This window comes from Arvicola amphibius, chromosome 3, assembly GCF_903992535.2.
Source record: "Arvicola amphibius chromosome 3, mArvAmp1.2, whole genome shotgun sequence".
In the NCBI taxonomy this organism is placed as follows: domain Eukaryota; kingdom Metazoa; phylum Chordata; class Mammalia; order Rodentia; family Cricetidae; genus Arvicola; species Arvicola amphibius.
Genome location: NC_052049.1, coordinates 107,673,991 through 107,700,673, shown reverse-complemented (window position 1 = coordinate 107,700,673; position 26,683 = coordinate 107,673,991). Strand labels below are relative to the sequence as shown.

The 26,683-nt window shown below is 38.8% G+C and overlaps 1 protein-coding gene across 1 annotated transcript; it reads left to right on the top strand.

Moving 5' to 3' along the window:
- Positions 1-1,313: 1,313 nt before the first annotated feature.
- On the top strand, positions 1,314-26,260 carry LOC119810275 (von Willebrand factor A domain-containing protein 5A-like). The gene is made up of 19 exons (XM_038323679.1): positions 1,314-1,401; positions 4,505-4,562; positions 4,678-4,880; positions 5,146-5,368; positions 5,484-5,659; positions 5,911-6,025; positions 8,978-9,147; positions 9,404-9,492; positions 9,686-9,830; positions 10,222-10,301; positions 14,546-14,660; positions 15,379-15,543; positions 15,813-15,913; positions 16,612-16,859; positions 18,397-18,456; positions 18,554-18,676; positions 19,080-19,210; positions 24,785-24,911; positions 25,395-26,260. Exons 2-19 carry the CDS (start codon positions 4,520-4,522, stop codon positions 25,472-25,474), a joined length of 2,394 nt encoding a protein of 797 aa, XP_038179607.1. The 5' UTR covers positions 1,314-1,401; positions 4,505-4,519; the 3' UTR covers positions 25,475-26,260.
- The last annotated feature ends 423 nt before the right edge of the window (positions 26,261-26,683 follow it).

Below are 26,683 nucleotides of genomic sequence, written 5' to 3'. Positions count from 1 at the left end.
CAGTGTTTAAATGAATACAGTTTCCGTATAATTATTTTGGGTGTAAAGCTAGCCGGGTGGCAGGACGCAGCCCCGCCGCTCCATCTACAGATAGATAGATAGATAGATAGATGTGACTATTTATTAAAAAGAAAAGAAACCCAGGATACTATAACGTTCCATTCAAACAGTTTCACTGTCATATATATTGCAAAAGAATGAATTACAAGATTGTCCATAAAATTCTCTGTTATTTAATTACTGAATATTTTATAAGATAGGAATCAACTGTCCTTCTATTCAAACATAACATAAACATTAAATAAATAAAATTTATTTAAATAAAATTCATTGATGCCTTAATAATTGTAAAAGTCTGTATACTCTTGTATATTCCTGTTTATACATATATATATATATATATATATATATATATATATATATATAAAATTATCCTATGGATAACCAGAATCCTAGCTGTGCTACTTGTTCACTGGCTCCCAGGCAAACCCTCACATCTGCTCTGCAGCCATCTTCAAGTCCTAGACTTTGATTCCACCAAACCTGAGTATGAGCTCTGCCAGCCTTGCTAGTGTCTGATTTTGCTACCCAGATACTGAAGATAACAGTATATAACAATTAGAGTGAAGAGAGAGAACAGCACAGGATAAGACTGCTACATAGACTCATTCTCTTTTACAATCAGACTGACATATGAAAAATTTTCCGTTACTCATAAAAGATAATCTGTGAGTTCACTGGGATTTACTATATATTTGCATATATGTATGTGAGCCTTGTGTGCATTTTGTTTTTATCATTACTTAAAACAGTCCAGGAGATAATTATACATTTATACTAATTTTATAGATACAAGAACTCACAATTTAGGAGAAAAAAATATTTGTTAGCAGATGTTTGTCCTGTCCTCAGGTGTTGCCTATTGACCACAGTTAATGATATAATATAGTGTTCATAATTTTTCTGTTAGTCAGAAGTAGCAGAGTGGATGCTTTTGGTGAACAAGCTTGTTAAGCAGCTGTACAGCATTTTATATCAATTTTAGATATTAAGGCAGCAGTATTCAACCTTGAGAAACAAAACCCCACTCTCTGACTATCTTCAAATGTTTCTCTGGGTAGACCATGCTAGGGAAAGGGGAAGCAATTTCCCTAAATTTTCAGCAAAACACTTTCATCAACACAGAAGCAGAAATCTAATACTAGGCTGAGAATTTTCAGTCCATCCCTTTATTATGCAATTGAAACTTTATCGCTGGTCCCTAGAAGGGGGCAGGTCTTCCTGGAAGTTTGTCAGTAGCTGCTTTCACTTTCTTTTACAGCTGCTATAACAGAGGGAACTTGAGAAAGTGGGTTAAGACTGCTCTGCTCTCGGGAGAACCCTACCTGCTGCATCTACAGGGTAAGAGCCTCCTATTGTAGGCAACCCCATGAAGAACTGTAAGTGCCTTTTAGAAACTCATCCTGGTTTGTGATATCTGAAGATTTTTCTAAATTGATAACACATAAATGATCTTAATTTCAGGTTCACCCACTCTACCGCATCTCTTTCTTTCTCTTCCCCCTTAATCCCTCTGCTTCTCACTCATCCTCTATCTCACAAAATAGGTCTTTGTTGTCTGTCTGTTTGTTTGTTTTTGTTTTTCTTCTGTTTTAGATATGTTTGTCCTAAGGATGTAGAGCTTCCTTTCTCCATCTACCCGATCCATTGCAGGCCATGAATCTTCTCTATTCACATCTAAAAGGTGGAACTTGTGCCTTTTGTGAATATCTGTCACGGAAGGCCTGGATAGAGGAGCTACGATAATCAGTTTTCTGGATTTCAAGCACAGATTTCCTCATTCCAAGAAGCAGTAAACAGCCAGGATATGCAGGGTGTGGCTGGGTGACACCCTGCTCCCTGCCTGCACTTGAACTGGTACTGACTGAAAGCTGTTAGCTCTATAGTGGCACCTAGTTTAGGACTGTAACTTTAGTCACCTCTGGTGCTTGTTTTACTTTTTCTCAAGGCCTTTGCACACTTGCCACAACTTGCAGACTAAGGAAATGGTTGGGAGACGGTGAAACACTCAGGGAGGGAAATTTGTTCTGAGGTTGGATTAGGAAATCCATGTTTCATTGTAGGGGACCCTGGTCCTCCTCTCTCCCCTCTCAGTCTCCTGCAGAGGCCACTGCCAGCCTGAGATCTCTGCTGCCAGACACAGTCCATTCTGAGGCTGAGCTGCTTCTCAGTGAGTGTCCTGTTCTAAGCTTCTTGCTGCTGTCGGTAGAAATTATTCTCCCCCTGCTCCAGGCCCACCTATCTGTTCCCAGGGAAAGTACTTCCCAGGGTTTGCTGTCTTCCTTCTTCTTGCTTAGCTGCTGCCTCTGTACTAATGACCAGGTCTGTACTAATGAAAGGTCTGAGCCTTTCTAATGTGGTCAGACTCTTCCAATAGCTCTAAATAGTAGATGTAGAAAACAGCCCATTCTTTGATAGATTTTTATGGCTGAAATCTCTAGGAAACACCACTGATATCAGAGGGTTGGTTTCCAGAGAGACTAAGGAGGTGTCCACAGCTTCAGCCTGGCCTAAGACTTAGCTATGGAACTCAGGATTTTGTACAAGCTGACAATTTCTTTTGCACTGAACCATAACCGCATACTGAGAGTTTTAAATGGTCATTAAGATTAGCCCAAAGGACCTAGAAAGAACCCTCCAAAGCCTTCTGAATCCCTGATGCTCAGGAAACAAAAGATGCTTTCAATTGAATTTTCCAGCCTATAGATCTGAAAGAGAAGCCTGGAGTCCTAGGAGACTCAACCTTGGCATCTGAAGAAGCATGATGTGTGCTCCCAGTTGTGCATTTAAGGTCCTTAGGATAAATTTCTAAGGGAAACCACCTTTATTAGTGTGGCCGCTGTGGTCACATACAGTGACACCAGGGAGAATCAAGCTAGCAAGGAGTCAGGTTTAGAAATGCCCAGAACAGCTGCCAGGTTTATTTGGAACCATAATTCGGATTAGCCCAATCTCTAGACTCTGGGGATTAAAATAATAATGTAAATCATAACCTGGTAAAATTAATCCATCTCTTTTTCTTCATTTTACATGCAAGATTTGTACAAAATCATAATGCATGAAATACATTTAGGAAATTCTGTTTTAAAAGAAAGAAAAATATTGTGCATATATTTTTATATCTTAGAATATCTTTTGAAATAAATATTTTCAATTTATTTTTTGAAAATTTTATAGGTGTATACAATATATTTTTATTATATCCACTTGAGTCTCACCTTCTAGCTTGTCCTGACCAATAAAAGGTCCCTCTCCCAAACGTCTATTCTTTTATTTTTCTCAACCTATTGAATCCAATAATGTTCCCAATATGTACATGAGTGCAGGGTTATCAACAGGAATATGGGTTACCTACCATGGACCAAGTCCTGGAGAAAAATGACTCCCCCATTCCAAGTAGTATCAAATACAAACCCCTTCAGGTAAGGACTGGATTGTATGTGCCCCTCCCAGATCTCTGTAGAAATATTGACTGGATTGATGGTGCATGTCTTGTGCAGATAACGAATCCTGCTTTCAGTTTATGATTACAGTAGCCTTGCCATGGACAGAAGACACCGGCTTGCAGGAGTCCTCCCTGACCTCGGGCTCTTAGAAACTTTCTGACACTTCTCCCTATTCTCTGAGCATTGGTTGCAATGTGAAAGGTGTTGGGGGGCAGACAGGATGATTCAGATCGCACCACGTCACTATTTACTCTGTGTTGGGCTACTAGTGAGTTACGTGGCAATATCTTGAAAATAAATATAAAAAAACAAAACAGTGGTTAGTTTCACTACTAAGAATTAAAGAAAAGTGACTAAGTAAGAGAAGCATAATATAGAGCGCCGTTTGGATCACACAGTTATTCATGGGAAGAACAGGGAATGGGTGCTGAAGAAATAACTCTGTCTTTAAAAAGCTCTGTTTTCTCTTCTGGAGAACGAAACTGCAGCTCCTAGGTTCTACATGCCAGCTCATAACCATGTGTACATCCCGTCCCCCTGGATTCAATATCCTCTTCTGACCTCTGCTTTGTGTAATATGTTATGTGTAAGAGTATCTTCCTGCACATGATACAGAGAAATGCAGGCAAACACTCTTACATACAATATAAAAGTAAATAAAATATTAGAAAAGGCTCTTATAATGGATTAAGAATGCTGAGGTTATATTATGGGACCTGTTAAAGTTCCTGTGGACTTAACACTGTTTGTAAATATAGAATGGTGTTTGTAGCACTTTAAAGTGATTTAAGGTGATTTTGGTGATTTCCTGTTAGTGGACACTTACAGCCTCCCCACCTGGGAAGCATTAATCAAGAGTGTCACCACCAGCATCTCCTCTCCATGGATCCTTATTCTCACACTAATAATTTGAAGCTGCTCCTGCAAGAGAGAACAAAAACTGTATTATTGATGCTGTTCTCTATCAAAATTCTCTTAAAGATGTGTTGTTTCCACAGACACAGGCAGTCACAATGGAGCAGCACTGTGGTCTAATCACTGGCAACAAGAAACCCGGTAAGCCTGACTTACGACTTTTCGTGATGAGGTTATTGGACGCAGCAAATTTCATCGTATATAATGTCACTCTTCTAAAGTTTGTTAATCTCCTAAACATTTGAATTTTCCCCAGTGCCACTGAAGGGAATCTCGGTAACCTTGTCCATCAATGACTTTGTGGCTAGTGTCTCTGCAACCTTAAATTATGAGAATAAGGAGAAAGTCCCCTTGGAGGCAATCTTTGTGTTCCCAATGGATGAAGACTCTGCTGTCTACAGCTTTGAAGCCTTGGTGGATGGGAAGAAAATTGTGGCCGAATTGCAGGAAAAGATGCAGGTCTGAAGGATGAGTTTGTTATCTCTTCTCTTCCATCTTTCAAACTACATTCTACTATTATCTTTATCAACAATTCATAAGTACTGATGTTGACTGTTCTCTTTGTTCATGATAATTACTGTTTATCTAAAATCTATAAGGAAGAGGACATCAGAAAGAAACTATCAGAAGTAATGTCCACAGGATCCACGACATTCTTTATGAATAGTCTGTATTTTCTTGATAACTTGTGATTTTGTTTGAACTCACCTTGCCCTTGCTCTAGGCCCATAGCAACTATGAGGATGCCCTCTCTCAGGGCCACCAAGCTTACTTATTGGAAGAGGACGACTACACCAGGGATGTCTTTTCTTGCAATGTGGGGAACCTCCAGCCTGGGGCCAAGGTGGCAGTGACCCTGAGGTATGTGCAGGAGCTGCCTCTGGAGACAGATGGGGCCCTGCGCTATGTGCTCCCAGCAATCCTGAATCCAAGATACCAGCTCTCTGGTAAGTCATTTCTGCCTTTGAAAACTAGTCATAGAAAGGCTGGAGAAATATACAAAATTATCATTGTCTTGGAAATTGTTGTCTTGGGGAACATAGTTAATGTACATTTTTATAGAACAGTCAGCGAAGAGTTGCTTGAATATAAAGACTCCCATAGTCCCTTTGGAGGACCTGCCCTACACGCTCAGCATGGTCGCCACCATCACTTCCCAGCACGGCATTGAGAGGGTCCAGTCCAACTGCTCCTTGAGTCCTATGCAGTACCTGGCTGATGACAAGACGTCTGCTCAGGTGAACAGACTTGCTCATGATGACTTGCTCATCATTCATTCTTCCCACATCTCCCTTGCTTCTTCTGACCATGCTTGGAGAGACACAGTATCTACCTTCCCTGCTCTGGGCAAAGTGTAGACCTTGCTCCATACAGTCTTTCCTGTTACTTCTGATTGTGCTCCCGATGGAAGAAGCCGAAATTCTAACCTTATTTCAGGAAGTGACCAGTGGCAGTTCTAACATGGCATCTGTGCTGGTCTCCTTCTCAGGTTTTCTTGGCTGAAGGACACAAGTTTGACCGGGATGTGGAACTTCTGATTTACTACAATGAAGTGCACAGCCCCAGTGTGGCTGTGGAGATGGGGATGCAGGACATGAAGCCAGGTATTTTCTGTCTCCCACTTTGGTCCCTTTCTAAGATTTAACTCCAACTTAGCCTGGGTTTTCTATCTCTTCACAGCATCAGAATATAGTCATTAAGATAATTGACTTTTCACTCTCACATGGAATAATGATTGGGCTTCAGGTAATCAGGTGATTATGTTCCATAGGCTAATTTGCATATATTCCTAGATAATTAGAGGGAAATATGACTAAATTCACAAGAAAATACACAAAACCCATTATTAAAATGTGACAATGACTGGTCTAACAAAAATGACAACTAAATATAATCTTGTGAGTAGTTCTCATATGAGAGAATCAATGATGTTCAAATCTGATGAAGTGTCATGCTTTACATCATGTGGAGAGTTTACAGTGTCAAATGGTGTTGAAACAAATCAGTTTGTTCCAACTGGTTTGAAAGAGTGTGCAAATATTAAAGCAAATATTTATTTCAATAATTCTAATATTTACAGTATTTCTTCTCAAATAAATGTAGATGTCTATCTGATATGCAGGTCATATTGACTGATATTATAATTATATTATATCCAACATTAGTAAGTGATGAAAAATGTAATTCAGTCACTACTTGTGTCACCCCACCCATTATATAATGAGTTATAATGTTATTACTATGACAATGTACAACAAAAACTTTAGATTGAAGAATTTACATAGAAGGTCTCCAAATAATGGGATAGGAAAGTAGCTTTAATTCCTAATATTACTATAAAATAACAGTTGGATTAGGAAAATGGCAGTATTATAATGCAGACAATATGCAAATAGTAGCTCTTCTTAGACAAATAATAATTTCACTTTAAGTAATTATGTTTTATCTTTAGTACACCAGAGCTGGATGTAATCTTGCTGCCGGTTCTTTCATTTTTGTCTTAGGAATAATAGGAATGACCAAATTAAACACAGAGTTAATTTTAGGTCCTCTGTGTCCAGTAGAAATTCAACTTTGAAAAACAAAAATTACAGGAATCCAGCTCAAACACTTTCTTTTGGCATACTTGAATTTTTCATAGACCTAATTCAGCTTTTCAGTGAGTTTTGTTTCTTATGTACATCTAGTGTTCGTCACTTAGAACATTTCCTTATAAGTGCACTTAACTTTTATTAAAGCTGGCACAGCCCATGTAGGTGTTTTGCTCTCTGACTTTTCTGAGCCATTCTGCCTTGGCATGCAGGGATCATCACACAACCCAACAAAGTTGCTGCAAATCTTTATTTGCTGGTTAGAGATATGGAAGTTCCTTGGGGGCCAGTTGTGTTCACCATGTGACAGCTGGGCTTGGGTTTATGCTGCTGTAACTGTCAAAGCCCTGTGTGGACTTTACCTAGAAGCTGATTTTCCATACCCAACCACCACACATATAACATTTTCAATATTTGTAAAGGTGACTTCACACTGAACCACATATAGGGGCTTTTTCTTCTTCCCTGATGATTTGGCCAAATCTCTCTGAGGTCACTGAGGTGAATCCCAGCTTCCCTGGGATTCTTGTAACTTCCTCATCTCCCTGTAGCTCTATTCTCTATCTTTTGCTGTTGATCTCCTTGGTCACCATTTTGGATTCTCATGAATTATTTAAATTCAGACTTGGTCTTAGTCAGCAATGTTTTAATCCGTAATATAGAACCTCATGATGCTGTGACTTACTATGTAATAGCTGCCATCTCCTTGGTCTCATGAAGATTTTTCATCTCTTTTCTTGTATAAGGTGTCCAGACAGGCTATCAGGGACATAGTTGATCATATCTTAGTCTTGATAATCTCTTCCATCTGTGATTTCTAATCCTTGTTTTTCAAGGCATGTATTTTGCCAGGCATATTCCTGTTCCCATACCCTTTAGAAACACAAGAGAAGCTTAAGAGGTAGCTTAACTAAAACCCTTAATATTATCCTAACATGAGACATAGTACTATAAACTAAATAATATGACAAACTTAAAGTGTTAAATTCACTAAAAGAAGAAAAATGTATAAAATTACAGTTTAACTACTCAAAGTCAGTTAAGCCCTACCCTGAATTCTGTAAGAGTATTGTATCACCTAACTTCACAATACCCTATAGTATGAATTACTACCTTGTTGTTTCAGAAGAAGAAACTGGGGATAAGAAGTAGAGGTGCCAAGTCTCTGGCAACCCTAGAATGGCTCCCTTAACTAAGATATATAATTCCTTGTTCCCATATCCACCCTTCCTATATCCCAACCATCCTATTCCCCCAAGCTCTTCACATCCTCCACTTCACACTTTTCTCTCCCCGTCCCCCCATCCCACCCCACCCCCATGTTCCCATTTTTTGTCCGGCAATCTTGTCTACTTCCAATGTCCAGGAGGATAACTATATGATGGCTCTTTGTCTTTGGAGAGGAGTGGAGTGGGGGTATGGGTAGAAGGGAGGGGAGGGAAGGGGGAGGAGGAGGGGAGGAGATGGAAATCTTTAATAAAAAAATGAGAAAAAAATTCCCTACAATTAAATTGCAACACATCAATGAAATAAATTAAACAGAAAACACACACACACAAAAAAAATTAGTAGAGGTGCTCAATTTAAACAAGGAATTTCTGACTTAGAAATGAAATCATTTGAATTGGTTTAAAAGAACTAGCCTACACCATACATGGAGAGCTGACTACTACCTGCATGTCCCTGTTCTAAACAGTGTGGACATCCATTCCAATTATTCTCATGAGCATTTTGCTTCTCAGAAGAATGCTAGTGTCATGATAACCACCTGTCGCTCAGGATGGGGAGAAATCTACTTATCTACTTTACACATTCAAAATAATGCTGCTCTTGCACATAGCACAAAAAGAACAAACTTTGTATTTGAGTTTTCTCAGTTCTATATTGAATTGATGATTGGTTCTTGAGGACTTTAGAGCACCTGAATTTCTTTGTACCTTATAGGGTTTTCTCCTTTCTCTACAGACAGTTTGATGGGAGCTCCTTCTGTAATGGTGAGCTTCTATCCAGATATCCCAGAAGTGGAGCCCTCAAAGGCCTGTGGAGAATTTGTGTTCCTGATGGACTGCTCAGGAAGTATGAAATGTCCCATGAACAACCAGAACAATTCTCAGCGACGCATAGAGGCTGCCAAGGTAAAGCCAGATTTTTCATTTTTCATTGTTCAGCAGTGCCATGTGAGGATGGCCGGGAAGGGCACGAGTATGGTCAATTCATAGCTGTAGGTCCATTCTTCATCTGAGCAGTAACAAGCATGGCCACTCTAATCTCATCCTTGAAATGAAAGGTGACAAAAGATGATTTTTTTTATACCATTAGGAACCAGACTGGGGTCTGGATGTTTGTTTGAGCATTCTCTCACTCCATCTCCTCATCTTCTCTCACCCTCAGGAAACTCTGCTGCTGGTGCTGAAGAGTTTGCCTATGGGTTGTTATTTTAACATCTATGGATTTGGATCTTCCTATAAAAAATGCTTTCCGTAAGTTTGTGAGAAGACTATGGATTGTGAAAGAATGTACTTTAAAGGAGGGTCTGTAATTTTAATCTGACTAGTGCAGAGTAGTAGTCCTCAACACTGGGGGTTTCAGGAACAATTTTTGTGATAGTGATTTTGCAATAGGAATAGCAATGTGCACTATTGCCATGTGACTAGACATGCTTGTTTCTCTAAGGGAGAGTGTGAAGTACACTCAGGAAACGATGGAGGAGGCAGTGAAAAGAGTGAAGGATTTAGAAGCAGACCTAGGAGGCACTGAAATCTTGAGGCCACTCTGCGATATTTACAAAGCTCCCTCCATTCCTGGACATCCCTTACAGGTGAGCTTTAGAACCAAGCTGAGAGGACAAAACTGTGTAATTTTCCACTAACCAGTTTTCCCAGTATAACTGTGTAAATAGTGTATAAATTTAAACCGTCTGCCATAGAATGAAGAGAAAACAGATCAGAGGCAGTGTTCTTCCTCTATTCGAAAGTTTAAGATGCAAGGTACATGGGCAAGGTGTGAAACTTTCCAGGATATGAAACTCTTCTTCCCAGTAAAGAGTCTCTGTGGCCACATGTGAATGACAGTGGAGCACTAGGGTACCCAGCCCTGTGTGAAGAAGTTACAAGGACTGGAAATAGTTGTGGACCATGAGGACCAATGCTGTTGTCCTCTGATGAACTCAACAGAAACTTGATGAATGCATCTTTTTCTTTGTTTTTCAGCTCTTTGTCTTCACAGATGGAGAAGTTAGTGACACATTTAGTGTCATTAAAAAAGTTCAGTCAAACAGCAAGAAGCACAGGTATGGGGAGAATGTGGTTTCTAAGTTTCTGACTGGACCATAAGCAGCACCATATATGACATGTTCCACATGATATCATGGGATCTCATGCTTCTAAAGGGACGGAGTGACTCAAGGGCTTTCCAGTTAACTAGCTGACCCCTTAATTTCTATAAAATTTTAAAAAGTAGTTTTCCACTTAACACTGATAACACAATGTCAATGTTCCTTATTTTTGCAAATCTCTAAAGGATATATTGATTGCATTTTCATGATAAAGATACTGGTAATTTAACATAGAAAGTTACTCAAATCATTGTTATCTGGGCAGATTAGTTATCACAGTGTACTCCCTGTGCATCCATCACAGGTCCGGAGCTAGGCAGTTATCAATCTTCTCTTGCTCTTTTCACTTGTTTAAACCTAGCTCAAATAAAATTTTTATGGACTATGTGAAATTTCCTTGATTTGGTATCCTACTGAGTTCCATGGTTTGTGTGTCTTCCCATATACCTCACCTTCTTCATTCTTTTTCTTACCAGTTTGTTTAGATGTATGCACAATTTGCATATAATCATATTTAAGTTACATAAGTGTGTTTTTCCATGAAGTAGCTCAGAATATTTTATATTGATTCTCATAAAGACGGACTTTCTTTGGTCTCTGTAGTGATTGTATTACCTATCATGAGCCATCTATTGGAGATTTAATTTATATGGGAGAATAGAATAAGCTGAAGACACATGATATTATGTATTTAGAAGGGATCTTGGACCCCAGCTCTACAGAAAGCAATGCAGAATCACATGAACTGTACTGTTCTTTACGTAGACAGAGTTGTCCAATTTCTGTGAAAAGGCAATTTCATATGCTGTCGTAATTTAAGTCAAATCAGCTTTACAAATGGATTCAGGTTGCTTCATTACCTCACGATTTGAGTGTTTATGTTTTCAAAATTTACCCAGTTTTGTGCATGGGAACCAAAGTTGCTCGGGGTTTAAAGTTTTATTTTCCTGATAGTTCTACTTCATACAACTTTTAATATTTCATATTTAGAGTGTCATTTCTGGTATTCTTTCAAATCTCTATACTACTGTTATTATTTTCTCTTTTAGATTTTCTTTTGTTTACTGAGATGTATTTGATTTTATAGTTGAATATACTGATGACTATTTTCTTACTCTGTAGCTTACATTTTCACTATCAAGACTATTCCTCTACTTTGTTTTCTAAGAGGCTTCCCTATGCAGTCCTGACTGGTCTTTAGTAAGATCAGTCTGGCCTCAGTGGGTGTCTTTTTACCTGTCTTTTCTTCTAGAATTTTCAGGTTGCAGCCTTACTCAAGTAATTTTCTGGTACTATACCTTACTCAAGTAATTGCCACTTCAATTTGTATTATCTTAAGCTTCTCTTTGAAGTTATGACTTTTGCATGTGCTCTGTAAAGTTATTTTTTTCTATTCAAGTTATGTAGATAGTTTACCTTTCCTTTCAAATGATTTTACTCTCTATTTTGGTTCTTTGCTAGGTCCACACATATAACACACATTCTGGTTACTCTCCCTTCTCACTCTTTCCCATCTCCCCCACATCTCCATCAATCTTCCCTTTTCTACCTGTTCTTTTTTTTACTTTATGTCTTTTTGTTTTATAGTGTGACCAATTTTGTTTAATCATTGCCGTTCTATGACCACTGGATTGGGACTGCCCATTGAATCCTGGCAGGTTTACTCTTAAGTATACAACGGAAGGCTATAAATACCCCTTTCACTGATACTTAGGATGTTATTGGTCATACAACTATTGTGTCAATTAGTATATTGTCCTGACAGATAATAATATAGTTCATAGGGCTCACAGATGCTTAAGATCGTAGATGCCTTTTTCCCTCAGCAACTTTTATAGTGTCTCTTGATTCCTCTATATCATACAAACAAGGTGTATGGTGGCTTCAACATTAGGGTCTTAGCATCTCTCTTAGGTAGTCAACCATGAACAATGGCAAGACTCTTGTTTTCTGGGACTTCTTGAACAACAACTCATAAGTAGTTGTACATTTCTCAGCTTTGGGGTTTTGTTTAGTAACCCATAGTTTCAAAGAGAAGCTTTTTCTGAAAACATAGACTATCTCCCTTCCAGTCTTAAATTAAGAAACTTAGCCCCAGATTCACCTGCAGTTCCGAGCTCTGTCCCAGCACTCAACTCTGTTTGCATTTTATTTTGAGATAGAGTCTTACCTTGAACTCTTTATTGCCAAACAAAAGTTGAACTTTCACTTTTCTTGGTTTAAGTGCCAATAATCTAGGATTACCTACTGGCATCTATAATTTCTCCCTTTTAGAGTGTCTAAAATATACTTCTGGTTCATTTTGCCGCAGATATTTGGTAATCTTATATTGGTGTTTTCTTTTTGTCACTGAATGTATTCAAAGACTACACCATGTGAATTAATCATCTCTCTGGTAATTCTTAATTTCCAGTGCACTAGAACATCTATTCTGCTCATTATCAAGATTTCCTTCCTTCCTTCTATCCATTCACCTTCCCTCCCTCCCTTTCTCCCTTCCTTCTTTCCATTCTTTTCTTCTTAGTCATGATTTCACAATGCACATGTATGTACTAATGGAGTGTGTATATTTGAGTAATAAATGAGGATTGAATTCAACAAATGATCTGTATCTACATGTTGAGGTAGGCGGTGGTTTTATTCTTTATTCTTTTATGTGGAAATGGTGAATATGGTTACATCTTAGTACCACCCTGCAATTTTGGGCAAACCCATTTCACTATTAGTGAACAATATTGGCCACATCTTCTGGAATTCATTTGGCCTGTGCAGCTTAGGACATTGAATATTTATCAATGAGAAGAAATCCCATGAATTTCAGATTATATTGTGAGATTTTTCTATCCATGTACTTCTAGCATCAAAAAATGAGATAGAAACCCTCCATTTTTCCTATTTTATAAAAATTTTTTGTCTTAAATTTTTATTTGATTTGGACAATGTGCTATTCAGACATAGTGGACTTAGTAGATGTTTTAGGACTCTTGGTATTTAAATGGTATTTTCCTCTGATAGGTCTTCCTCTTTGATTTCAATGGGTGCTTAGACAAAGAACCAACAAACTTAATCCTGATAGAGTATGATAAATTTCATACCTGGGCCATTTCTACTTATCTCTACCTCTTAAGTTTTAGTGTTTCTGCATTGTTCTCTGAAAAGTTCTCAGGTGTTTTCAAGAATATCTTCCACTGGCAAAGTTCAAAACTCTACAATTTTGTACTTTCTCTGAAACTGCTTAGGTGTTGAGCTATCCACACTTGCCACATGCTTTGATTAGTATGCAGACAGCATATACAGGCTTATTTCCCTTTTCTTTTCTCCATTTTAAAGTCATGGCTCGTAAGTTCATATTCTCTTAGCAGCAATTGGAGCTATTGTCTTGGTAGTTGTCTGCTTCTACATGAATTTTTAAAATTACTATTTATAGATCTCTAGTTCGCTCTGGCTTCAATATCCTAGTCTAGTATTTCTGTGAGTATAATTCACAGTGTTTTGTCTTAATCCTTGTATCTGAGTTCTTTAATGTGAGAATCTCTTAAGAAGCCATGTATTTCACCTCTAGGTCTTCCACATGACAAATGTTTGGGAATTCCACTAATCAGTCTATTTTATCAATCAAATTAAAAATGCTAAAATTAAACAAATTAAAAATAGTGACAGCTTTATAAGTTATTGAGAGGAAATAAAACTACAATATAAACTTTAACCCTCATGCACATATTGAAAACACTAATTTTAAGGCCCCATGTCATGAAATTTGGGGCTGATGGCTGACATTAAAGAAAATCACACAGATACTGAATATATCAGCCAATGTGTCTGTGCATTACTTGACTATTTATATTTTCTAAAATGTTTACATTTTCATTTATTTATTTGACTACTATACATTTTACTAGAGGAAATTCATAGATTAAAAAGATAAGTAAATAGAACTTAGGACAGATTTTGCAAAACTTTTGAGTTCCAGATCTTCATTAACAAATGAAATGGAAGCTTTCTTCATAGTATATTTGTGACATTAAATTATATAACTTATTTAAGCATTATTAAAACCCATAGAAATATGATCTGATTTCTAAATATTCCTTTGCACTGACTTTGAGGTAAGTACCTTTAGTCTTCATGAGTTTTTGCCCATGTTAACTGGTAACTCTACCATGGAAAACCTGTCTCTAACAATCATTTCAATGTTGCAGATGTTTCTCTTTTGGTATTGGAGAAGGAGCCTCCACCAGTTTAATCAAAAGCATCGCCCGGGTATCAGGGGGCACTGCACAGTTTATCACAGGCAAGGACAGGATGCAGACCAAGGTGAGAGTTGGCCAAGTGTCCAGAGTTGCAAGTCCAGAGGAGTATGAGGCGCAACAGGAACCCTGCTGCAAAGGCAGATGATCCACTCTCCCAGAGGACACACTTTCATAAGATCGGGGCTATTCACTAGTGAATCTACTTGGTACTTTGCTAGAAAGGGTTCATTACAATGTCTAAAGACTGGCATCTAACTGTCGTAGCTGGAAATCCACAGAGAAGATAAATAGTTTGTGGTTTTTCTTTTCAAGACTAGAAAGAGAAGGTGAAAGCTTTGGCTGCTCTGTTTGAGTCTGTAGTCTATACTCTGAGTAGGTCAGGTAGAAATTTATTCTCCATGCAAAAGACAGAAAGGAAAAGATAGGCAGGTGTGAGAGTGATAGACTCAAAGATATAAGTTCACATTCCTTGATTAGTATATGAAAAGCACTATATTTCTGATATTTCTAAGCTTCTCTTTGCATGTTGTTTTTATCCCTCCTCTGACTGACTTTTGAAGAAGTCTTCTTTCTTAAGTGTTGCCCTCATTTCCACTTACACATTTACATCTCTCAAATGTTACTTTACCATACATACAATTAGAGAAAGAATTGCATTTTTCTTTCACCACTTGTGACTAGATAAGACATACATTGCATCCTTGGTCCTGCTAAACACTCAATGGATGACCACCATTATTCTCATTTTTGTGTATAATTCTGGCTCTTCTTTCTTCCAACAGGCTCTTGGGTCTCTGAAGTTTGCTCTAAACTCTTCAGTGACTGACATCTCTCTGAAATGGGATTTGCCAGATGGCTTGTCAGCTAACGTGCTTTCCCCAAAGCAGACTGTCATCTTTAGGGGTCAGAGGTTAATCATCTATGCCCAATTGACTGGGACTATGCCTGTGAGTAACTATCCTTGCTCATTCCTTTACTGTGTGAAACACTGTGTCCGCAGTTTTATTAACACCAATGATTGCTTGAGGTTTTAGCAAGAAATGTCACTTTGCAGGCAGCCAGTGTCTCATCGTCTCCTTCATGCCAAGTCTATATTTTCCCCTGTACTGCTTGATTCTTAGTGTGGCATTGCCTTGAGCTGCGGAGCTTCCCTGGTGCTCACCATTTTCCTGATTGTATGTCTGTTTTGTCACTCCTGCTTGTCTCGTATTTGTAGAAAGTGGAGAGCTCAGGAGAAGTATGCCTCAAGTATACCCTTCAAGGCAAAGGTCTTAAAAACAGAGTGACATTTTCCCTACAGCCCAAGGCAAATGCTAGGTAAGAATTCAGCTTTTTATCTCAATCTCAACACGTCCCCACCTCCCACCTCTCCCTTCTCTTCTCTTCTTCTCCTTTCCCGTACTGACTTGGTTAGGTTTTCTGTTGTTGTGAAGGGACCTTGGTCATGGCATGGTGTTCTAGCTTTTCTTATAAAGGAAAACATTTAATAGTTCTGTTTTACAGTTCAGAGGTTTAGCCTGTTATTGTCATGACAGGAGGAATGTAGGCATGCAGCAGACACGGTGTTGGAGGAGCTGAGAATTTTATATCTTGATCTGAGGCAGCAGGAAATGAATGCCACGCTGAATTAAATAAGATGTTGCATAGGTTGCTTACATGGTCTTGAGCATCTGAGAGCTCAAAGGCCACAAACATAGTGACACACTTCCACCAGCAAGGCCACACCAACAAGAAGACCACACCTCCCTATTGGCCAAGCATTCAAACACCTGAGTCTATGGGTCCATTCATATTCAAACCACCACACTCACTTTATTTTTTCTACGCCATTCATGATGTTTCTGTCACTCCTATCACTGATGTCTGCTATTTCCTCTACGCACTTGTATTCCTCATTCCTTCATCTGAAATCTTTTTCTAGCCATCCCTTCTGTCTATAATCACTAGATATTAAGAGTCCTTAGTACTTGATTTGCAGTTGCTTTTCTTTAATTTTCTCCAGTGTCTTCTTTCAGCTTCACCATTCATCGGTTGGCTGCAAAATCATTGATTCAGACCAAGGACTTGGGCTCCCACGAGACTTCAAAAGGAGAAGAGAAGGATGTGGTGAACATCAGCATTCAGTCTGGGGTCCTCAGCTCCTTCACAGCTTTCATTGCCATAAACAAGGAGCTCAATCAGCCAGTGCAGGGGCCTCTAGCTCACAGAGTGATTCCAACCCCAAATTTGTATAATTCTTTGTCTACACAGGGATGTAGGTCTCGTAAGTTTTACCCCAATTTAAACTCATTTATAATTATTATCAGATATATAAGTACATTATATAAACAATGATAAGTTTTAGAAACTCATACATTTAAATTTAATAACATTTCTTAAATTTGTTGTTTTCTTCTTCCTTCTACACCTTGGATTTATACTGCCTTAAATTTTCTAGAGAAGTAGATTGTGTCCAACTGGGTCAGAGATGTACTATAGACATACAGAAGAATATCAGAATATGTTACAATGCAGAAGCATCATAAATATTGAATAATCAAATCTTTTAATTTGGATCTGACTTCTGTTTTGATGGTTAGTGAGTAGCCGCACAGATAATGACTATATTGCATCTGATGATGTTAGTGGTAGAGAGGGGATTTAAGAAAGGATAAGATCTGAAGGAGATAAAGGGGATTTTTAAAAAATGAAAAACAACAAAGCAAAATATGCAAAATTATAGCATCATTTTTCTGGGATTGCAGAGGATCCAGTTGCATTTGCTGCCTTTTTTTCAGTAGGCAGAAGCTCTGAATTAGAATATTGGGTTTTCCAAATAATTTGCAGCAGGCTTATCAACTTTGGCTTAAGAATGAAGTGGGTAGAGGGTTGAAGTGATTTCTAATGTAGGATTTTGATATAATTCTCATAATTAGAAATTACAGGTGTGATTGCAGATATTTATGATAGAGGAATTTGCTTGATTGAAGATTAAGTTAAATGAAATATAAAATTTGAAGGACACTGATGTATTTGAACAAAATGAAGAACTGGGGACTTAGAAAGTGCAGGTCATGCCAAAAAATTTCTGATAGAAAATAATTCTGAATGCTACCAATGACTTGAGGGAAAGAGAGAGAGAGAGAGAGAGAGAGAGAGAGAGAGAGAGAGAGAGAGAGGGAGGGAGGGAGGTCTATTAGAGCCATAATCACTGAATATGAGGAAGGCAAGATCTATGCATTAAAATGTTGCATAGGCTACTACATAAGATTAACGTTTTCACATTTATGGAAGAGATTTGAGTGCACTGTCAGCACATAGTGAGTCTTCGGGTACTTTGGGTACTGGTAGGAGGTGACTTAGCAGTTGAGAGTTGATAGTAGTGAGGATTTGGAGAAGGTAACCATGGTGAGAGAGAAGGCAGTATTCTTGGGCTGAGAAGATCTGCAACCTAATCTTGAACCTGGATGCTTAGGGTACAGTTGTGCTTATTTTGAAAAGGACAGATGTAAAATAACTTTGTGAGACAGAAAAAGATCTTTTCAAATTGAGGAATATCTGGAAGAATCCTTCAGCACTGAAGGTACGACACACAAGTAACGGGCTTCAGAAACTCAATAGGAAGTAGAAAGAGGGCTCAGAGGGTGAGTGTCTGTCTGTATTGGAGGGGACCACACAGGAGAATGGCTCATTGAGGTTAGCGAGTGAGACTGGTATGGAGAGAACGGTACATGTCTGAAATACATTTTTCTTTTTTCAAAATTTGCTTGCTGGAAAACACAGCGGGTGTTTCAGTCTCCATTGTGCATTGTGCATTTTAGGTTTCCACCTACCTGTCCTGGGTGCATCAAACGCCTTACATCGACTACGTGGACTGAATGGTTAGCATCCCTAGAGTTCTATGAAGATATACGTCTACAGTTTGATGGAATTTCTTTCTTGAAAAAAGTTTCTCTGTAATATTTTTTTTTGTCACAGATCGTGCATCCCATGTACCATTGATGGCGAGTGAATGTCTTGGCGGAATGATAAGGTCATATTCTTCTGCCAAGAAAACTACCTTTCCAATCTCAAGGGATAAACTATCTGATGTCTCTCAAGGTACTCTTCATTCTGGAACTTTCTTTACCTAGGGGGTGACTTATTAGAGGCAGCATGCAGGACATGAGTTATGATATTGCCATATTTTTTGCCAGCATGAATCTAGCTTCATTAATTTACAATAACATTTCATGTCCTTAAAAGTTCTATAGTCAAGCAAGCTCTTTGTGTCCCCTTGGCAATCTCTGCCTACACAGTCCACCAGTCATCAGAGCCAGACCCCAGCAGATTCTGCTACCATTCTGTTCAGAACCCAGATCAACTAGCCACCCATCACAGATTAGAAATACTTGGTGGACTTCTTGCAGAAATCTCTCTATAGCCTCCTATTTCAGGAGATTTCCTCCAGTGGGCTGTGATCCATAAGTCCCCATGCCATCTCTCTTTCATTTCTTTTACAAAGGTTTTGAAGAAAGTGTTGTTCTGCAGCTGATTTCACTCCAAAAGGCAAATGGCTCCTGGGAGCTGGGTGAGAATCTGACCAAAATCCTGGGCACTAATTTGGAAGACATCAAGGCTGCAAACCCTGCCAAGGTGAGATACAAAGTGGAAAAAAGGAAACAGTTTGTGCTTCGTGATGGTAGGATCATAATAGGAATTGAAATGAACGAGGGCCAGGCTGAGAAATAAGAAATAAACAATGCAGATAATGCAAATTGAAGTGAATGTGTGATATATAGAAGATGCACTTATTTCCACTTAAGCCAGAGCATAAGAAACATGGAATTAATAACCTAGCTGCAGGAAGGCATGGTCAGACTCATGGATATCAAAGGGAAAGTAAATGCTCTTCTGTGTTAATCATATTCCCTGAGACATAGTTGAAAAATAAACATTTTTATCTTCACACAATATCAGTTTTTTAAACATTTATTATTATTATACTTATTTTTCCTTATTTCAGTTAATTAAGACAGGTTCTAATTTTGAAGTTACGTATAGATAAAGAAATTGAACATTAAGAAGAAGAACTCTCTCTGTACCAGTGAGTGCAGAACTAGAGTCAATGCTAACATGCCCTCTCTTCAGAGATTCCAGTAACAGCCCTAATATTGCTGTATTTGTGTTCTCAAATAAGCTGGATAGAGTACTCCTTCTTTAGAATTTTAAGATTACCCTCTGGATCTTCTAATACTATTTGAGTAAATCTCCTCTATAAAAGGCAGATGCCAAGCAATAAAAAATAAATATACTTCTGAATTATTAAAGTATGAAACACAATTAAATAAACTTCACACATTCTATGGACATACTACTTATACACTAATTTTTAGTCATAGATGGCTATTGAGCCTATGAAATATAGATAAGACAAATGAGATATGAATTTGTTGTTCAAAAGAGGCATCTATGCTGGAAAATACAAACTGACTTAAATATTTATTGTAAAAATATAGGAATTCTTCAAAATTATCTCATGCTAACTTCTTGTTAAAGTGATGTCTGTTTTAACATTAAAAAAATCTTCTAATACTTAGATAAGTAGATCACTGAGAAAAACTCAATTCTAGCATACAGGAGGCCATGAATTCAATTCAATAAAATCATATAGTAAAGTAGAAAAGATCACATGTTATCTAAAGTTCAATTGAAAATTTGAAAATGATTTTTATTTTTTATTATCCTTACTATTTTACACTCTGGCCACAGAATCTCCTCCCTCCTTGATCCCAGTTCTTCCCCTTCCTCCCCTCTGACCCTCCCCATCCACTCCTCCTCAGTTTCTGTTCATAGACAAATAAGGTATATCAAGTTGTAATAAGACTTAGGTAACTCCCATCCTATTAAGGCTTCACATGGCAAATCAGTATGAGAAATAGGGCTCTAAGAGCTGGCAAAGGAACCAGAGAGCCCCTGCTCCCACTGAAGATCAAGCTACATAACTGTCATATATATGTAGCTTGTAGTCCTATGTCAATCAATCCCATACTGGCTCTCTAGATGTCAGTTCAGTCTCTGTAAGCTCCTATGATTCCAGATTAGTTGATTATGTGGGTTTGACTCCTTTGGCTCAAAAAAAAAAATCCCTCTTTCCACTCTTTGGAATGATTCTTTAAGCTCTGTCTAATGTTTGGCTGTTTGTCTCTGCACCTATTTTCATCAGTTGCTGGATGAGGCCTCTCTGATGACAATTGGGGTAGGCACCAATGTGTGAGCATAGCAGAATATCATTAGGCATCATTACATTGTCTTTTTTTCCAGTCCTGTTTGGTTCTATGCTAGGTCTTTGGGCTAGCCTAACTCTGGGTCCTGGCATTCCAGGCAGTGTCAGGGGTGAGATCACACTCATGGCTTTGGTCTCAGGCTGTACTAGTCATTCGTTGGCCACTCCCACAATTCCAGTGCCACCTTTGCTGCAGCATATCTTGTAGGCAGGACAAACTGTAGGTTGAAGGTTATGTGGTGTCACAATTCATCCACTGGAAGTTTTGACTGGTTACAGGAGATGGCCAGTTCAGGCTACATATCCCTTATTGCTAGGAGTCTTAGCTAGGGTCACCCTTGTAGATTCCTGGGAATTTCCCTTGTACCAAGTTTTGACCTGACCTCATAATGCTCCCCCTTTCCAGTAATCCCTTTCAGTACTTTTCCCCTCTACCCATACCATATCCCTCCTGTCCCTTCTTGTTCTCACTCCCATCTGCCCCAAGTACACCTATGAAATAATCTATTCTATTTCCCCTTCCTAGGGAGACCAAAGTGTCCCCAGATACTTGAGTCCTCCTTGTTACTTAGCATCTCTGAGTCTGTGAGTTATAGAATGGTTTTCCTTTTCATTATAGCTAATATTCACTTATGAGTGATTACAAATCTTTTTGTCTTTCTGGGTCTGGGTTACCTCACTCCAGATGATTTTTTTCCTAGTTTAATCCATTTGCCAGCAAGTTTCTTGATGTGATTGTTTTTAACAGCTAAATAATACTCCATAGTATAAATGTACATTTTCTTTATCCATTCTTTGCTTGAGGGTCATCTAGGTCATTTCCAGTTTCTGGTTATTATGAATAAAGCTGCTATGATCATAGCTGAGCAAGTATCATTGTGGTATGCAGCATCCTCTGCATATATGCAAAAAAGTGGTATAGCTGGATCTTGAGGTAGATCAATTCCCTTTTTTTTCCTGAGAAAATGCCATATTGACTTCCAAAGTGGCTGTACAGTTTTGCACTCTCATCAGTAATGGTGGAGGATTTCCCTTGGTCCACATCCTCTTTAGCATAAGCTGTCACTTGTGTTTTTGTTCTTAGCCATTCTAACGTGTATAAGTTTGAATCTCTGAGCAGTTTTTATTTGTTTTACCGTGATGGCTAAGGATGTTGAATATTTTTAGTGTTTCTCAGCCATTTGAAATTCCTGTGTTGAGAATTCTTTATTCGGGTCTCTACCTATTTTTTTAAATGGATTATTTTGTTTGTTGATTTCTCATTTCTTGAGTTCTTTATATATTTTGGAAATCTACCTTCTGTCAGATATGGGGCTGGGAAAGATCTTTTCCTATTCTGTAAGCTGCTGTTTTGTCTTATTTACAATGTCCTTTGCCTTACGGAAGATTTTCAGTTTCATGAGATCCCATTTCTTAATTTCCAGTTTTAATGCCCACATGGTTGGTGTTCTGTTCAGGAAGTTGTTTCTGGTGCCAGTTTGTTTAAGGTCATGTTGGGTTCCATGGTCCTGCAGGGGGCCCTGTTGAAATCTGTGGCCCATGTTATCACTGAAGGCTATGTGGATATCCATGGTCTGTGCTTCCACCTAAATCAATGCTGATGTATAGAAGGAGCAGCGGGGCTGTGTCCCGCCACCTGGCTAGCTTTACTCCCGTAATAATTACACAGAAACTGTATTCAATTAAACACTGCCTGGCCCGTTATCTGTAGCTTCTGATTGGCTAATTTTCATATCTTTTTTTTTTTTTTTTTGGTTTTTCGAGGCAGGGTTTCTCTGCAGCTTTAGAGCCTGTCCTGGAGCTGGCTCTTGTAGACCAGGCTGGTCTCGAACTCACAGAGATCCACCTGCCTCTGCCTCCCAAGTGCTGGGATTAAAGGCGTGCACCACCACTGCCCAACTTAATTCTCATATCTTGCTTTAACCCATATTTAGTAATCTGTGTAGCACCACGAGGTGGTCGCTTACCAGGAGAGATCTTAACCTGCGTCTGTCTTGGAGAGGAGAAGCATGGCGACTGCCTATGGTGATTGCCTGAAGCGCCTGCCTTCTCTCTCCCAGAATTCTTTTCTGTCTATTCTGCCTGCCTAATTTTCTGTCCTATTAAAGGGCCAAGGCAGTTTCTTTATTAACCAATGAAAGTAACACATAGAAAGATGACTCTCCTTCATCACTGATGTCCATGGGTATGGTTGCCTTCAGGGACTATATTGTAGCCCATCTTGCTCTGAGGCCATATTGATATCCACACTGAAGTCTGTGGCACTTTCTAAAGTTGGAGACAATGTGAATGTCAGTGGTTGGTGCTGTCACCAGAAATCATGTGAAAATCCATGACTTATGCTCCAGCTGACTGTAAAGGGCAAAGGAGGTTCTTTTACAGTGGTAATAGATAACTGCAGATTCACATTTGAGAATGAGAAACACAGAAAACTTCTGTGACAAAGTCTCTTCCTCCCCCAACCCAAACAAAAAGAAACAGCTTTGACAGGAGGCCATTGTGAAGAACTCATTCTGGGACCACTAGCAGTGGAACCAGTACTGATTCCTATTGCATCAACTGGCTCCTTGGAGCCCATTCCCTAAGAAGGAATACCATGCTCAGCTTAGATACCTTGGTTCTTCGTCTAGTGATATGACAGACTTGGTTGACTCTCCAAATGAGGAATTACTGTCTCCAAGGAGTAGATGGGAGTGCAGTGGGGAAAAGGTGAGAGGGGTAGGAGGACTGGAGGCAGAGGGAACTGGGATTGGCTTGTAAAATAAGATTGTTTTAAAAGTAAAAATAAAAAAAAGAATAAGAAAAAAATGTAATAAGGAGGCTGATGTGTAGCTCTCCATAATTGATGGCTTCTGGCAGTGCGAGTGGGAATGGACTCGGTTTTCTTTAAAGGACTAGCCACTGGAAGTGGAACCGTGTTCCAGTGAGTATACAGGCAACACTAATTGGACTAGTTTATTTTCTTTTGGTGGTGATATCACAAGGGTGAGAGAGCAGACATGGTAGGATTTTGAAGTTAGTGTGATGGAGATGTGTTGTAGGAGGCTGATTGTTCCCAGCTGCTTAGCCCTGAAATATCCATACAGGAACAGTATTAATTAAATAACTGCTTGGCCTCTAGCTCTAGCTTCTTATTGGTTGACTCTTAACTTCTTAATTTAACCCATTTCCATTAATCTGTGTATCGCCACACCGCTGAGGCTTACCAGCAAGTTTCGGGCTAGTCTATTCCCGGCGACAGCTACATAGCGTCCCTTTGACTCTGCCTTCTTTTTTTCCAGTATTCAGTTTAGTTTTCCCTGCCTACCTCTATTCTTCCCTGCCCAGGCCCAAGACAGTCCTTTATTAACCAATGATATTCACAGCATTCAGATGGGAATCCCACATCAGAACTGTATACGTAAAAATCCCCAAATAATAAATATAAATGTTATGTTGGGAAGAAAAAAGAAAATACATTTTAAAAATTAGTGTGATTTTTGCATCTAGTCCTTAGCAACATTTCTTTGAAGTTTTATGCCCCTGGCTTAAGTGTTCCTCTTATGAAACAGATTAAAGCAAGTGGGGAAACTGATATGTAATGAGACTTTGCAGAGTAAAATAATGTGTTTAAAATGTCTCAAAGAGCAGGTTTCAGCAGTAGTCTAGAATGTGTTACCATGGTTTTGATATCATCCTACCAACACACACACACAAACACACACACACACACATAAAGAGAGAGGTGGGGGACTAAGACAGATACAGAAACACCACACACTTAGTACTTTTCTAAGTGGTATGGAATGTAATCCTGAGGCTTTGTTAGTCTGTGTGGTAAGGAGGGGGTAGGGAATTAGATATATCAGATTAAATTGATGAGGAAGTTGATAGTAAATCTAGTTCTTCTTGAGTGGATTGCCATAATGCCTGGAGCATTACAGAAGTTTCTGTTTCTTTTGAAGGATGGAGACCCATCAGTGTGGGCCACAGTACTGGCTGTCCTCTGGCTGCATGGCAATGGCAAGGACTTGAAGTGTGAGTGGGAGCTTCTGGAAAGGAAGGCTGTGGCCTGGCTTCATGACCATGCAGGTAGGAGCACAGCCCCCTATCTCCTTTCCTCTCTTTCCCAGATGTGTCTTAAGAGCTATGTCTGTATGTGTGGCAGAGGGTGAGTACTAGAGAGACCGCATTGTTGCCCCTACCATCCTATCTGAGAGCATTGTCTATTCCCTGTGATAATCCTTCCTTTTCAAGATTAGGATAAAATATGTATTTAGTGGTTGGAACAAGCTGAGCAGAGGGAAGGAACATAGATGTGGATACTTAGCCAAGCAAAATTAACCCTACAGTTGTAACCAGCATTCCTGGATGTTTATTGTATCCTTGTTGCCCTGTTCCTGTGGAGAAGATAGACTAAAAGAGAATCAGAACAAGAAAAGGGAAAGACCAAGGGTAGTGCAGGAAGCTAAATCAGGGCTGAAGAAGATGAAAGGAATAGTTAAGGAAAGCTGAAGAAAACCCTCTCTTTCTTTCCTGTCCCATAGGTCTGACTCTTGTTTCCCCTCCTCACAGGTTCCTCCATCTCGATGCTTGTGCAAGCTGGCAATAATCTTCTGAAGTTACCTGTGACCCCAGCTGTCTTTGGCTTCTGATGATGCCACCCATGATCAAGAGTGTTTTCTGGCTACTACCAATTCCCTCACGTTCTCTTTGGCTGAGATAGCTTTTGGGTTCTATCTTTACCTTCTTTTTTCTTGTTATAACATTAAAGGACTTCCCCACAACCTTGCTTATCCATTTCAAGCACCTTTGGATCTGATCTTCTGCCCTCATCCCTTCCTCTGTGAGAAGTTATTATGGTCCCCTAACATGTTTTCTTCAATACAACTTCTATTTTATTCATATGCAGAATGACATTTGAAGTTTTCCAGAGAAATTACAATTAAATAGGTGGCATATAGTCTTGAGTAGCACTGTAGCATTGATCCTGGGCAATGCTTAAATTAATAATCTGAATTATTGTTATCCACTCAGTTTTGTTCTTGCATTATTGAGGATCATATTAGTATGCTTATGTTCACAAGAGCAGTTATTGGATGAAAGTTGAAAATCAACATCAATACAACAAATACAGTGATATAACAAAGAGATAGACCAAAGTCATACACTGCCCATTTCAGAACTGCTATGAAGATCTTGAATTGATTCCGTTTATGTTTTCGACTATATTACATGTCTTTATTTCTGTTTTCTAACTACTTTGGTTTAACTAATACTAGGAGATTAGTGTTTCTACATAAGTTGTAAACACCTTGTAAGTTGGCTGTGTGTCCTCAGAATTAGACTGTGCTGAGATTCCTAGCTAGGCTCAAGGCAAGTATTAGAAAAGAACATTTGCTATGGTTGAAAATAAAGAATAAAGCTAGGATTTAAAATTATCATGTCAATAAGTGTTCATTCTTTATTCTTTTCTGTCAATGTGACAAAATATTTGAGAAAAATAACTCAAGGTAGAAAAGATTTTGGATGGGGGATGACTTGCTGGGTAAACTACAAACATGAAAACCTGAGGACCCTAATTTGGATTCTCAGAGTCTATATAGTAAAATGGATATGGTAGATCTGCCTCTAATCTCTGCATTTACAGACACAGAGAGAAGATTCCTGAAGCTCACTGGCCAGCCCTTCTAGATAATGTGTGATCTCCAAGCTCAGTGAGAACCTTATAGTGGTATATTATTTTTGTTTATTAAAATAAAGTTTGCATAAAGATCAGAGTGAAATCAAGCCACACTAGTCAGCCATATAGGCCAGGAGGTGGTAGTGCACACCTTTAATCCCAGAATTAGAAAGGAATAGAA